Genomic DNA, 15,650 nt, shown 5'->3' on the forward strand with positions numbered 1-15,650 from the left:
TTATAGTCCCACTTTTAAAATCTAATATTTTTGGGATGAGAATACATGCAGGTTTTATAAATGATTTATAAAATAGACACAAGTACGTGAAACTACATTCTATGGTTGAATTATCGAAATCGAATATGCCCTTTTTTATTAAGTCTGGTAATCTAAGAATTAGGGAACAGACACCCTAATTGACGCGAATCCTAAAGATAGATCTATTGGGCCTAACAAACCCCATCCAAAGTACCGGATGCTTTAGTACTTCGAAATTTATATCATATCCGAAGGGTGTCCCGGAATGATGGGGATATTCTTATATATGCATCTTGTTAATGTCGGTTACCAGGTATTCACCATATGAATGATTTTTATCTCTATGTATGGGATGTGTATTGAAATATGAAATCTTGTGGTCTATTATTATGATTTGATATATATAGGTTAAACCTATAACTCACCAACATTTTTGTTGACGTTTTAAGCATGTTTATTCTCAGGTGATTATTAAGAGCTTCCGCTGTCGCATACTTAAATAAGGACGAGATTTGGAGTCCATGCTTGTATGATATTGTGTAAAAACTGCATTCAAGAAACTTATTTTGTTGTAACATATTTGTATTGTAAACCATTATGTAATGGTCGTGTGTAAACAGGATATTTTAGATTATCATTATTTGATAATCTACGTAAAGCTTTTTAAACCTTTATTGATGAAATAAAGGTTATGGTTTGTTTTAAAATGAATGCAGTCTTTGAAAAATGTCTCATATAGAGGTCAAAACCTCGCAACGAAATCAATTAATATGGAACGTTTTTAATCAATAAGAACGGGACATTTCACATACCATTTTCTAGTATGGGGGGAGTTAGTGCCCGTAGGTCTACCTTTAGGATTCGCGTCAATTAGGGTGTCTGTTCCCTAATTCTCAGGCTACCAAGCTAAAAGGGGTGATATTCGATTCGATAATCCAACCATAGAATGTAGTTTCGATTACTTGTGTCTATTTCGTAAAACATTTATAAAAGAATCGCATGTATTCTCGGTCCCAAAAATATATATTGCAAAAGCATTTAAAAAGGGAGCAAATGAAACTCACAGTACGATATTTTGTAGTAGAAATATGCATACGACGATACTGAACAATGCAAGGTTGGCCTAAGATTCACGAACCTATATCAATTATATATATATATATTAAAACATATAATCGTAATCGAACAAGTTTATGTATTATTAGTAATTGTTATTTTAGTAACTTGTATGTCTCATTAATAACTAAATTAGCTATATTTATTTTATATACTTTAGGTAAATAATTAGTATTAATTATGAAAATATTAATGTTGTTATGTGATATGTATTAAATATATTCTTATATGGCTATTTATTTGGTAAAATAATATTAATAATAATAAATAAAAATTTGTATCTTTTTATGATAATAATGATACTAAAAATAATTAGATTTAGTAATGATACTGATATTAATAGTTTTGATAATAATACTAATAATAATAATAATAATAATAATAATAATAGCTATAATAATTTTTAATATTAATGATAATGGTTTTAATCCTAATGATACTACTAATAATAACCTAATTGATAATACTAATATTATTAATACTTATAATAATAATAGTAATAAAAATTTTAATATTAATATTAATGATGCTAATAATTGCAATAATAACACTTATGATAATAATATAATGATAATCATAGTAATAATAATCATACTTTTATAAATTATAAAAAATCATATTTTTAAGGATGATAATAATATTAGCAATAACAACAACAATAATAATAATAATAATAATAATAATAATAATAATAATAATAATAATAATAATAATAATAATAATAATAATAATAATAATAATAATAATAATAAGTAAAATACCTCAAAGAAGTATTCCTTAAAAAAATGCCCAAGTTCGGGTTTGAACCCGCGACCTCCCGTTAACACCTTTAAACCAATGAACCAACAATTTGTTTTGGTATTAACCACCATGATTAACTAGTTCATCTTCATCAAACACTTATCATTTCATTATCATTATCATGATCTAATATCATCATCATTCTTATACCATAATCATTTCTATTATCATGATATCATAGTCATCATCATCATCGTAACACCATTTACTTTGTTTAATCACATCATCACCATGAATCATAACATTCTATCTCGCATCAACTTTATTATCATAATCATTATCCTCTATCCTCGTTACTTATCTTCATCGTACGTATATCATAACTATCATCATCTTATCATTACTTAATCAATATCTAATTCTAATTACACCTTAAATATGTACGGGGTAAAGATTTAATCCACCAATAGTCCAAATGATCAAAAAGCTCGATACTAATCTAATAGCCCAACGGAAATGTCTAAGCCCAAATAATAAACAAAGGGATACGGCCCAAATAGGAATTGAATGATTTCAGTTTGCACGTAACAGAATTAAAGCCGTCACTTTTATCTCAATCATTATTTTATACCTTTAATAAAATCAAGTGGTGTTATCTCTGATTAGTGATTGCAGGCCATAAAAAGAAAAGAAGCCGTCCTCCAATAAGCAGCAGACACAGCAAGTTGGTTCGATCATATCAAACAACAGCAAGGTGATTGTTCATCGAACACGAAAAGTAGACAGCAGGTGGTGTGATGTATTTGAATCGATCAGAAAAAGAAAAAAATATAATAACAGATGGCAGCAGCCTTCGTACAACAGTTTGTAATTCGATGTGTTTTGGTTTAGTTGCAGGTCAAACAGAATTAAAAGAAGAAGCTTTTAGAAGGAAGAAATAACACAACCGTAATATGTGATGATGTCTTGGTTGTTGTTCGTTTGTTAACATTGACAAGTTGCAGGTTTCATGGTGATGGTTTATGAATAGGAGAGAAGTAACAATTGGGTTTTTCGTTGGTGTTCTTTATGGTTTACGATTGGAACGGAATAGAAGGCAACGAATAAATTGCAGCAAATTACGTTGAGGTTCTTGATCTTGTTCAAGGGAAGAAGGGACGAGTAGGAGATGGTATTGTTGTTCAGGTTGTGTGGTCTTCGAACAGAACAGAAAATAGCTGCAGTTTAATATGAATGAGTGGTGGTTTTCGATCAAACAGAAATAGAAACGAGGTAATAATAGCGGTGTAGCAATAGAGTTTTGGTGGTGGTCATTTGATTAAACAGAAATAGTAAATGACTGTAGTAGTGATTAAAACGGAAAAATGGCAGCGGTGGTGGATCCTAGTGGTGTTCACAGTGGTGCTAGTGACTGTGGTGATAGTTGGTTAATCAAGAACACGATTCAAAGGACGAGAAGATGGTTGATTTATATCTATCTAATGTGTATGTGTATATATGCATATATAATTGAAATATTTGAATTTTACTCAATGAAAACTAAACGAACAGTAGTTCCATGAATAAGTTTTTCTATCATAATAACTTTCTGATTTATGATGATATAAGATGAGAATGAATAAGAGATGAAAATAATCATACGGTTTGATCGAGTAACGAATTGTGTTTTGAGAGTTTGAGACAGATAAAGAGGTTGTTGTAGGTTTATATGTTGTTTCGGTTTAACAGTAACAAATGGGTTCATCAAGGGTTATGGTGATGGTTATAGAGTGGCGGTGGTGAAGGTGTCGATGATGGTGACAAGTGGTTGATGTTTGGTCTGGTCTTGCTTTGACATCATTAGTAACCAGAAGACTATGGCAACGGTATTGCAGGTGGTTTGTAGCTTCGAGTAGTAGTAACGAAAGAGGATGGCTCGTGTTTGGTGGTTGCAACTGATCACGATGGTTGTGGTTGTTAACTGGCCGAGGGAAGATGAAAAGTGGTGATTGGTTAAGAGTTGATGTATGTTCAAGTCTCAGGAAGTAGAGACAAATATATATCCATTATATGTAAGTGGATGCATGAATATGTAATAAATTTAAAATATTAAAAGAGGACAAGTACAGTAAATGGTTTTGTGATCTAATTGCATGTATGTTGCGTGTAAAGTCAAAAAATTAAAAGAAATAGAAACAGTAACAGAATAAAAAAAATCATTTGTGTTGTGGATGGATGCATGCATATGTGTATCGACATATAACATAATATATAATATTATAACAATAATAATAATACAATACAATATGTGGAGGTGAGCTGACATGGATTGAGACATATGCAAAACCAATTCTCATGTAGAGTAAAACAACATGGCATAATGTATGGATATGACTTTTGGCCGAGCATGATAATGATTAGGCCCCAATTTGTTGAACTTGATCACAATAAGTTAAATATGTGCAACAATTAAATTTCTATTATAATCATCCCACGTGAATTACGATCTTGATTATTGATATTGAACAAAAATTAACAATAATGATCCTGTTTATTTATTAATTTCAAAACACCAACCTTAGCTACTTACATTCATAAATTAGTTAAAGTCAAATGAAACCAGTGGCGGATAAAAGTCTTCAGAAAAATCTCAAATTTTTATATTAAATAAATTTAGTTATTTTATAAAAACGGTCATTAATTGTTTATATTTTATTAGATAAACATTAACTCAACTGTCCGCGCTCGATCCCAGGTAAAATATAAAAAGTGTTAAAATTTAATAATTAGATCCTAAATACATTTCTAATAAGTCTATAATTTATATCGCTCATTTTCGGATCACTGATTATTTTACAATCATATAACTTCGTATTTAATTTGCTTAATATCAATCGGAACATAAAACGAGTATTACAATCATTTAATATTTATTTTTAATATACTTTTATTTATATATAGATATGTTTTTAAATAATAATTATTGTAATATCATATTTTTATTTTATTTCACATAATTACTTATACCAATAACATATAATATTTCAAATTACATTTCCAATTTTATATATATATATATATACACACACACACACACACACACACACATCTATTTACAAATAATTGTTCGTGAATCGTCGAAACTGGTCGAGGTCAATTGCATACATGAAAACAGTTCAAAAATTTAGAGACTCAACCTAACAGACTTTTCCTATCGTGTCAAAAATATTAAATCGTATCGAGAGTTTGGTTTAAAATTAGTCGAAAATTTCCGGGTCGTCACACCATTAATATATCAACGAGTAGACGAAACTTTAGACTCGCCATCCAGAGATATATTCCATTTCCAACAATCATTCCCATCTGATACCCTTGAATTGTCAATATCTATCATCATCTGTAGTAGATCATCCTCATTAAGTGACCCACTGATGTCTCTATGCCACTCCCACTTCCAACCACCATCATCCACGCGATCGGGATACAAATAATTGGGATTAGCGTCTAAATGAAATATTCCCTTATACTTCAAACATAGAGCCCATCGCCTTCCGGTTATCTCTCCAAAATCGAACCGAGTTTCCATTCCCAACTTTAATCCGAAGTGTGTTACTTCAAATGATCCCTTTATTTTTTGCTTTAATGGACAATTTCACAATAGTTAACCAATTGCTTGATCTATTTGTGAACTGGCCATCAATGCCCCCTTGTTGTCCATAAATTGAACTGGCCGTCGATGCCCCCTTGTTTCCCATAAATCGCACGTATGACTATTCCATTTCGCATCAACATAAGAGACAAAACGCCATATCCAAATCATTATGTATAGCTTTAATCAAACTCAAATTATTATGTAACACTAAACTACGTGATCATACAACACCAATTGCATCCTCAAACAGAATACAACCGAAGTTAGTTGGGGACTCAAACATAAATGCTACTGTAATTCATCTCTCTCAAATATGTCAAAAAGAGTAGGCAACGCACATGTAAATAAATAAGTAAAAAAATAGAGTAAATAACTAAATATGATTGATTTGTGAAGATCACTTTAACAAAATCTCGTGACTCCTATTTCAACAAATAAATAAAAAACAAAAAAGGGTGCAGTAGTGTCATTAATCGGTCCTTTTAGCCTTACATTGCCATCTGCTTCTAGCTCATCTATCATCTTGCTAAACTTAGCATAGAAAACCTTAAAACATCACATGATATCTTACTTTCATCCCTAAAAAACATACTTTTACCCCATCTTTTATTCACCTTTCTTTAATTATACGAAACTTCACATCAACCTCAGTATTTATAGTTCCAACAACACAAGCTAAAAACTCACACAAAATTCACTAACAAATGGAGCCATTTGTTATCAAACTTGCTTTAATTTCCATCTTAATCTCGTTATTGTTCGTCCGTTTAGATTCGGCAATGGTGGTTAATCAACGTTGTAGTTACGCCGGACTTTACAACTTCGGGGACTCGAACTCCGACACCGGTGGAATCTCTGCAGCGTTCGAGCCGGTTACTTCGCCGTACGGTATGACTTTCTTCAAAAAACCTGTTGGAAGGCTTAGCGATGGCCGACTTGTGTTTGATTTCCTTGGTAAGTGGTAACCCTATCTTTTTATTTATTTTACTCTTTTAAATTATTTTTGTATTTTTTGTACAACTTAAGTAAAATCATTATTTAACGTTGTAATTTTATTGGCTGTTAAGATTTTATGAACAATTGCAAAAGAAAGAAGCTAAAATGTAAATTAATAATTTAATTTGGAACAAAAAATGATTAGCCAGACCAATGAAGCACACCACCGGGTTCAATTCCTGGTTATGCCAAATTGTTCAAAAATGGAGTGTGACTAGAGGGTGCACATAATGCGCAATTCACCCGGTAACAGGTCTCGCGCTCGGGGGCTTGATTACCCGAGGTTTTACCTTCTATGGGGAGCCAATGTGCTCGTTCATAGGAGGGTTTCCTCGCTTACCAAAAAAAAAAATGATTAGCCAAACATGAAGATGACGTGCATTGCCACATACACTGAGGTGGTGATGTGGATGCTGAGGTGGACTGCCGTGTAGGTTTTATGGTTGTATTTTGATTATTAGCTTGTGAACACTCAAATCTAAAACACTATTGCAACTTTAATTGTATACATTTTTTTAACAAAATACAATATCAGTGACAGGCTTTACTGATTGTTTGTTTACAAATTCAATATTACTCTGAAATAGGTTAGTATAAATCTTACTGTTTGTATAATTTCATTGTTGTTGTTGAAGCCGAGTACATTGGGCTACCTTACACGAGCGCATACCTGGACACAATCAACACAGATTATCGCCACGGTGCCAATTTTGCAACAGGTGGATCAACGATTCGTAAACAGAACGAATCCATATACCAGGCTGGCATTAGCCCTTTTAATCTTGGTATCCAGACCATTCAGTTCACTCAATTCAAATCTCGAATCATTGATCTATGGAGTTCGCGTCATCCAGCAGCCGATATTAGCCAGCTCCAAAGGCCTGAATTCTTCTCAAGTTCCCTGTTTACATTGGATATTGGCCAAAATGACCTTTCTGTTGGTTTTCGAACACTTAACAAACAACAATTGCGTGCAGCAATACCTGACATCATCAATGAATTCGCTCTCTCTGTTCAGGTAAAAATTCACGATCTTACCTACAGGAGCTAGTAATGTACTCAACTTTGGCCCTTATAGCTATATACTTAGTTTACTAAGATGACCTGTTATTGGTCAAATTAAGTCAAATTGACTATTTGAGTAAATGGATTGAAATTACCACATATACCATACTGTTATTATAGTTTACAAGTGGAGTTAACTAATGTAATGATGTAAGCAGCAATTGTATCAACAAGGGGCGAGATGGTTTTGGATTCATAACACAGGACCAATCGGGTGCTTACCCGTGGCAACATTTTATGTTAAAAACCCGAAACCTGGTTATCTGGATCAATATGGGTGCATCAGGTATCAGAATAACATGGCCATACAGTTCAACAAGCAGCTTAAAGCTCAAGTTACCAAGCTTCGTTCGCAACTAACCGATGCTGCCATTACATATGTCGACATTTATTCTGCCAAGTACAAGCTTATCAGTAGCACAAAAGAATATGGTACTTTACTAGTTTCCTCAAACTATGAAAATAAAATGATGTTCAACCACTGATGTCTTTTTTTTTTTTTTTTTTTTTTTTTTTTTTTTTTTTTTTTTTTAATTGCAGGATTCAGTGATCCGCTAAAGGTGTGTTGTGGGTACCATGAGAATTATGATCATATTTTTTGTGGAAAAATGGGAACTATTGCGAATGGAACTAAAGTTTTTGGTGATGCTTGTGCAAATCCTGCGAGATATGTGTTTTGGGATGGGGTTCATATGACTGAAGCTGCAAATCGATGGGTGGCTAATTATGCACTAAATGGATCGTTATCAGACCCACCAATCCCAGCAACACAAGCTTGTCATAAGCATATGTAATTAAGAATTGAATAATGTATGTTTTAGAATATGCTATCGACGTATTATGAGTCAGTGTACTCCATGTTGTCCATGTAAAACGCTCCTTTCATATTTGATTCGGCTGGTTCTGTTGGTAGACTAATTCAGTTGATTCAGTTTGAGAAAACGTTAATCCTTGGCTACTGATTTGACTGAATTGATGAATAGACTTTGGGGTTTCACAGGGGAGCAATGGCTAGTTGAAGAACCGTCGCATTAATGATTAATTTAACAAGAATATTGATCATTGCTTTTGGTCCAGTGAAACATTGTTTGATCTTTAGCCTCTATGAATTGTGGCCGTTATCATATATTAACAGCCCATTCCACCCAAATTATATTTACCCCTTGTGACCCAATCCGTTTTGTAGAACCCATTCTGACGCATTTCCGAAACTTGTCCATTTCATGTACCCTACTCATTGCATGATACGTGTTGCCTGCATTAGCATGCAAGTTAGGGTAACACCTACCCTCTGGCGGCCCCACACCGACTAGTCTAATTGCTAATATGGTAGAGGAAAATCGTGTAACCCATGTTTAAAGGGACGTGTAGTTGGGACTGAACCCATGACCTCCGCTTTATGATGCATGTCCCCAACGGTTAGCATGCAAGTTGTCATCATGTTCATGGTATTTTGTTATTTGGTATACACACAGTTTATTGACACCATATTTTAGAGGTGGTGTGTTGAGAATCTTCAGAAAGCGAAACAGATGATAGTATCTCCATGATTGACACTTTTATCGTAACGAGCAAAATCAGTTACAGAGTACCAGTTTTTATATTTTCGATGAGGTAACAATAAGCGTCGAATTCTCGAAACACATATTTCTCATTTGATTTCAGCAAACAAGACTCGTGGAAATGGGGATTATCAAACAACGGGAACTTCATTGTAAAGAATTATTGAAGACAAAGTGTTCATGAACCTTTCAGCGACTCAAGGTACATTGCGTAATTCCTTGGTGTCAAAAGTACCAAGAATATATCTAGGATGTATGACATACATCTTTATATATAAATGGAGATATGCTAATCTAATAGAAAAAGTTCGGTACAAATTGAACTCTGATATTGAAGAGCAATTAACGATGATTGATGAATTGAAAATAAATCACTTATTTATTAAGTTAATAATTCGTCTTGAATGGTAAGGTGGTCGAGCAGGGTTCTAAGCGTCGAAAGGCTCCCTAGCTTGTTTCGGCATGCCTCCTCGTTGTGGAATTTTGTTTGATTGTGAAGTGTTTGTTTTTGTTTCGTCTGCTTTATTTGGTGTGTTTGTGTTCGTTTAGTGTAGCGTTTAGTGGTTGTGTGTTTTTTTAGGCTTGTTGCAGGGTTGTTCCGGTTAGGCTCAGTTGTAGATAATGGTTTGCTAGATGTTTTCTTTTCAGCAGTTATGTTGCCTAGTCTCGAGTCTTGTCGTTATATTGGTTGTATTTTTATCTGGCCTCTTTCATCACTCGACGAAATCTTTTTTATTATATACTTTTTGTTTGCTTTCCCAAAAAATCATACAAGCTAGTACAGAGTAATTATCACCATGCAAACTTTATATTGAAGCTATATAGAGTATCATTAAGTAAAATCATTTAAAAAAAATTAATAACTTATTCTTATTTTGGTAGTTAACTTTCTATCTTCTAACATTAATTGTGCCTTTATAACATCAGCAGTGGCGAGAATATTAAATCATTAGACCACTCCCAACCATGACGTACTTCCTCTCCAGGACACACCGACACATCAGTTTTCTCTCTCCATTTATTTTTCACTTCCTCTCCATCACACACCACTGCCAACCATGACATCCTCCCTCCCCATCACATGGCCCCACATTTTTTTATTAATATTATTATTATTATTATTATTATTATTATTATTATTATTATTATTATTATTATTATTATTATTATTATTATTATTATTTTTCGAATATATATTTATTTGAACAACACTTTTATTAAATAACATTAATACAGTTACATTTATTTAAAAAAAAATACATAATCAAAAGTTACATTAACTAAACATAAATTAAAACTTATGAAACTATGCGTCATCTTTGTCCAAGTCCACGTCTTCACTTTCATGTTCATCGTCGCTTTCGTCCTCGCTTTATTCAACATCTTCGGTGGTGTTGGAAGATCCAGCTTGTGGAGCGGCTCGGGCATGTGGAACGTGCCGAACACAGAAATTAGCCGGAAGATTCCAAATGTGTTCGATGAGCTTTTGTCGTAGTAGATGATGAATGGACGAATCTCGCAATTCTTTATTAATGCGCATGTGTGCGTCAACCCTTTCCTGGATTGAGCGATGTGGACGACGAGCTGGCTTGTAATTCTCTTCAAGTGAACACATTGCATATCCATTGTCTTCGGTGATCATATTATGCAAAATAACACAAGCGTGCATAATTCTTCGGATTCTTTCGACATAGAATTGTCGGCACGGGTTTTTTATTATTTGCCATCGACCTTGAAGTACACCGAATGCCCGTTCAATATCTTTCCGAGCAGATTCTTGATATTTTTTAAATTTTTCCGATTTTGGGTCAGGTGGACTTTTGAAAGACTTAACTAGTGTCGCCCAATCCGGATATATCCCATCGGTTAGGTAGTAACCTTTATTGAAATCACAACCACTAACCGAAAAATTACACGGTGGAGCCGTGTCTTGAAGTAACTCGTTAAATAAATCAGATTGATTAAGGACATTGATGTCGTTGTTTGAACCAGCGGGTCCAAAATAAGCATGCCAAATCCATAAATCATAAGATGCCACAGCTTCTAACATGATTGTTGGATACCCATGATCGCCTCTAGTATAATGACCTTTATATTTATATGGACAATTTTTCCAAGGCCAATGCATACAATCTAAGCTACCCAACATTCCCGGAAAACCATGTAATTTCGCATGTGCGGATATAAGACGTGCTACGTCTTGTGAAGTCGGTTTTCTCATATACTCCGAACCGTACAAGTGAATCACGCTCTTACAAAAATTATTCAAACAATCGTATGATGTTTGTTGGCCCATATGTAAGTACTCGTCAAAAGCATCAGGTGCAGTACCGTATGCTAATTGGCGTATTGCGGATGTACATTTTTTAAAAACATTAAAACCCAACAACCCGGTAGCATCCCGCTTTTGATGAAAATATAAAAAATAATCGGGAATAGGTTCTTGAGAGTAATTCATTATACGTTGGCATATGCGTATAAACAATGGTCGACTCATCCTATAACGGCGACGAAAATAATCTCCGGGAAAAGTTGGATTCTCGGAAAAATAATCATTCCATAAACGCATCGCGGTTCCCTCTCGGTCTCTATGAATAAATCTTCGAGGCGCCCTTGGAATTGGTTGATTGACTTCTTCCTCTTCGTCTTTATCTATTTGAGCAAGTAGATCGAATGCGACAATATTGAAATTAGAACTTGCAATATCTAACGCATCTTTCGTAAGACTATCAATATTTTTTTAGGCATTTTTAATGGAATTGAATGAATATTGTGAAATAAAAGTAGAGATTGTATGAAGTGGTAGTGTAATGGTATAGAGGTATATATAGTGGGGGTTGAAAAAAAAAAAAAAAAGGTTCCAACGGCATTATAGCCGTTTGAAACAAATAATGTAACAACCCGTCCTTATCCACCTGGACGAAGTCGTCAACATTTGGTCTCATTGCGAGACGTTGACTTAAATATGTCATGAACGACTCCATGTAATATCTCTAAAATGAGCAAATGCACAGCGGAAGGTTTCTTTCATACCTGAGAATAAACATGCTTAAAAGTGTCAACCAAAAGGTTGGTGAGTTCATAGGTTTATCATAACAATCATTTCAATATCTTAATAGACCACAAGATTTCATATACACAAACGTTTTAATAAAAATATTCTAAGTGGTTGAGCACTTGGTAACCATACTTAACATTTAATCAACGTCGCATATTCCCTTTATTATGAAATCTCACTACACTGTACCAAGAGTAGTCACCGAAACGAAGTACTGTGCAACCGTTGAATACTGGTCGTCCAGTCCGGTTGGGGTTGTCAAGCCCGATAGATCTATCAACAGGATTCGCGTTTACAATACCACATGTAAATAGTAGTTACCAAGCTATTAGGGAAGATATGCAGGGTGGTACAACTCAACGTAGAATATATTTTAAGTACTTGTGTCTATCTCATAAACATTTATAAAAGCAGCGCATGTATTCTCAGCCCAAAAATATATATTGCAAAAGCAATTAAAAAGGGAGCAAATGAAACTCACCATACTGTATTTTGTAGTAAAAATACATATGACGACATTAAACAAGTGTAGGGTTGGCCTCGAATTCATGAACCTATATTCAATATGTATATTAATATATGTAATGGAAATCTCATAATCTCATTTATTAATTATATAATATTTATGTGTTTGTAGTTATATAAATTCATACTAATTTTTATTTTATACATATACTTTGTTTATATGTATTATAACTTAAATTATATGTTATATATCTATTTTCTATATATATATACATTGAAAATGATTAATATTTATTCATTTATATATATATATATATATATATATATATATATATATATATATATATATATATATATAATTATATGTTTTAATGTTATATTATATATATATAAATGTAGTTTGTTATATGTAATATTGTTCATAATAATAATACTAACCTAAATGAAATTTTTAATAAATATAATAACTTTATATAAAATTAATAATTTTTGACAAGGTGATAGTTTTAATAAAAATAGTAGTAATAATCATATTAATAAATATAATAATAATATTAATAATATTACTTATGTTAATAATAATAATAATAATAATAATAATAATAATAATAATAATAATAATAATAATAATAATAATAATAATAATAATAGAAATAGAAATAGAAATAATAATAACAATAAGTTATACCTTTGTAGCATTAAAAAGACTTAAAGTGCCCGAGACAGGACTCGAACTCAAGACCTCTCGATCACACCCAACACCCCTAACCATCCCACTGTTTCTAATTTTCTATCTTAATAGACAACACAATCTATTAAACCCATTTTGTCACGGCCCAACTTTACTTAATCGGCCGAAAAACAATTTACGGCCCACAACAGTTTATGGCCCAACGAGTAAATAGATTCATGGCCTGAAATTCTGTTTCAATTTTAAATCGAATAAGGGTTAGTGGGTAGTGGGTTCGATAGAAAAAAATAGAAAAGGCAAGTTGCAGCCGCAACTTTTACAGCTCACACACCATTATCATCTTATCATTATCATAGAATCACGATCATCATCAATCTTCGTTTATTCATCATCATTATCATAATAACAACAGGAACAGTAATATTGGAGGTGGGTTTCGGTGTTTTAATGGAGGTGAAGTGGTGGCAACAGCAGCAGGTGCAAGTTTTCGATGGTGAAGGTGATTGTTTGCAGCGGTGATAACCAGAAAACAGAAAAAAGAATGCAGCAACTGTAGCATAAACAAGTTGCAGGTGATGGGTTGTTGGTTGGGTTTTTGAGGTCTGTTCGAGTATCATCAAAGGAGCAGAAGTAGCAGTATTAGGGGTGTTGGTGATGAGGTAGGTTTCAGTTGTGGATGGATGTGGTCACGAACAACAACATGATGATGGTGACTCGTGGTGATCTTGTGGTGGTTGATTAGAAGTGGGTGGTGGTGACTTGAACTAAAAACCAGGAATAGCAGCAGTCCGTTAAAAAAAACTGTTGTGGGATGTTTTTCAACTGCAACGCGTAGCTATAAGGTGGCGGTGATGATGGTTTACGGCTGATTTACAGTAGCACAACAAATGGGTTTTGAATAGCGAATAGAAACAGAAAAATAGGAACATATTAGGGGTTGGTTCGATGAGGATGATGATGATTCTTGGGTTTGGTCTCGCGTTTAACAGAAAAGAAAATAAGAACACGAATAGTTGTAGTGAAACAACTGGAGGTGACTATGTGATGGTTCTTATATGGATGCATGTATGTTAAATAAATCATCATCAAGATATTTTAAATCATACAAAAACAATAACAAGCTCAATTATATGGATTGTTTGTCAAAAGAAAAACAGTACCAGTTAATATATATATATATCTATATGTTCTAGTTGTTGGAGATATTTATGAGTTATATATATATATATATATATATATATATATATATATATATATATATATATATATATATATATATATATATATATATATATATATATATTAATAATAGTTAAATGAGTCATAAAGTTGAAAGGAAAAGGAACTAGTAATATGTATGTATTTGTCGAGTGATATGGCCAAAAGTGGTGATTGGTTTTGGGGTCGGGGTTGGTTTAATGATGAACAAGGTGAGTTGCAATAATAAAACAAGGATGATATTTTAATTAAGTTAGTGCTAGTGAGGGTGTTAGGTTCATGATTGAAATTAAAATGATATGCATATATATCCATATAAAGATGCGTAGTGATAGCAATTGGTAACAGATGGTGGGGATATATATTAGACAAAGTTGCATTGTGATGTCCTTATTTAACAAAAGAAGATTATAAAGTGATTATGAATGTGAGATGTCGGGCAAACAAACAAAAATGAATACCTATCCTTCTCCAATCCGGTCCCAATTATAAAACAAAAGATTTTGTACCGAAACTATATATGTCTAGATGCATATATGTATTTATCTCAATACATATACCTATGCAAAGTTACAAGAAAGAAATCAATCATCATGAAACAAATTCGATGCTACAAATATAGAATTTCCATTATTTGTTTGGTTCTATTTCGTGGTATCATATGGTAATATAAATCATCCTTCATAAATTTGTTTTAAATTAGTTTATAACAATCGAATGACAAATAAATGTTACTATCGTTTACTAAATAGATTCGAAATTACAAAATATATATTTAATATATTTTTTTATGTATACATAGATTTATTTTAATAATAGATTTTATTATTTCTTCTATCATTTTACAATTTAGTTCTTACAATTAAATCATATATTATATCAAACTATATTTCAATTTATTTCATATATAGATATATATTTAAATATATATGTATCTATTTATTTATAGGTAACAGTTCGTGAATTCGTTGGAATTGGTCAGGGTTAATTGAATGTATGACAATAGTTCAAACTTTTTGAGACTTAACATAACAGACTTTGCTTATCGTGTCTAAATCATATAAAGATTAAGTTTAAATTTGGTCG

The 15,650-nt window shown here is 32.6% G+C and overlaps 2 protein-coding genes across 2 annotated transcripts; one reads left to right on the forward strand and one right to left on the reverse strand.

The window, feature by feature from the left end:
• The first annotated feature begins 6,096 nt into the window (after positions 1-6,096).
• Positions 6,097-8,490, forward strand: LOC139896277 (GDSL esterase/lipase At5g14450). The gene is made up of 4 exons (XM_071878876.1): positions 6,097-6,463; positions 7,141-7,523; positions 7,729-8,002; positions 8,111-8,490. The coding sequence occupies exons 1-4, from the start codon at positions 6,214-6,216 to the stop codon at positions 8,362-8,364; spliced, it is 1,161 nt and encodes a 386-aa protein (XP_071734977.1). The 5' UTR covers positions 6,097-6,213; the 3' UTR covers positions 8,365-8,490.
• A 2,014-nt stretch (positions 8,491-10,504) lies between these two features.
• LOC139900062 (protein ALP1-like) lies at positions 10,505-12,002 on the reverse strand. The gene is made up of 2 exons (XM_071882868.1): positions 11,998-12,002; positions 10,505-11,858 (listed from the first exon to the last, which is right to left on the reverse strand). The coding sequence occupies exons 1-2, from the start codon at positions 12,000-12,002 to the stop codon at positions 10,505-10,507; spliced, it is 1,359 nt and encodes a 452-aa protein (XP_071738969.1).
• Between the last annotated feature and the right edge of the window lie 3,648 nt (positions 12,003-15,650).

The sequence above is a fragment of the Rutidosis leptorrhynchoides genome, chromosome 3, assembly GCF_046630445.1.
Source record: "Rutidosis leptorrhynchoides isolate AG116_Rl617_1_P2 chromosome 3, CSIRO_AGI_Rlap_v1, whole genome shotgun sequence".
Classification (NCBI taxonomy): Eukaryota; Viridiplantae; Streptophyta; class Magnoliopsida; order Asterales; family Asteraceae; genus Rutidosis; species Rutidosis leptorrhynchoides.

Bases quoted from the DNA above. Each gene is read 5' to 3' on its own strand.
- LOC139896277 (XM_071878876.1), top strand. From the start codon at position 6,214: ATGGAGCCATTTGTTATCAAACTTGCTTTAATTTCCATCTTAATCTCG. The intron at 6,464-7,140 runs GTAAGTGGTAAC...TTGTTGTTGAAG, and splicing joins ACTTGTGTTTGATTTCCTTG to CCGAGTACATTGGGCTACCT. The intron at 8,003-8,110 runs GTACTTTACTAG...TTTTAATTGCAG, and splicing joins CAGTAGCACAAAAGAATATG to GATTCAGTGATCCGCTAAAG.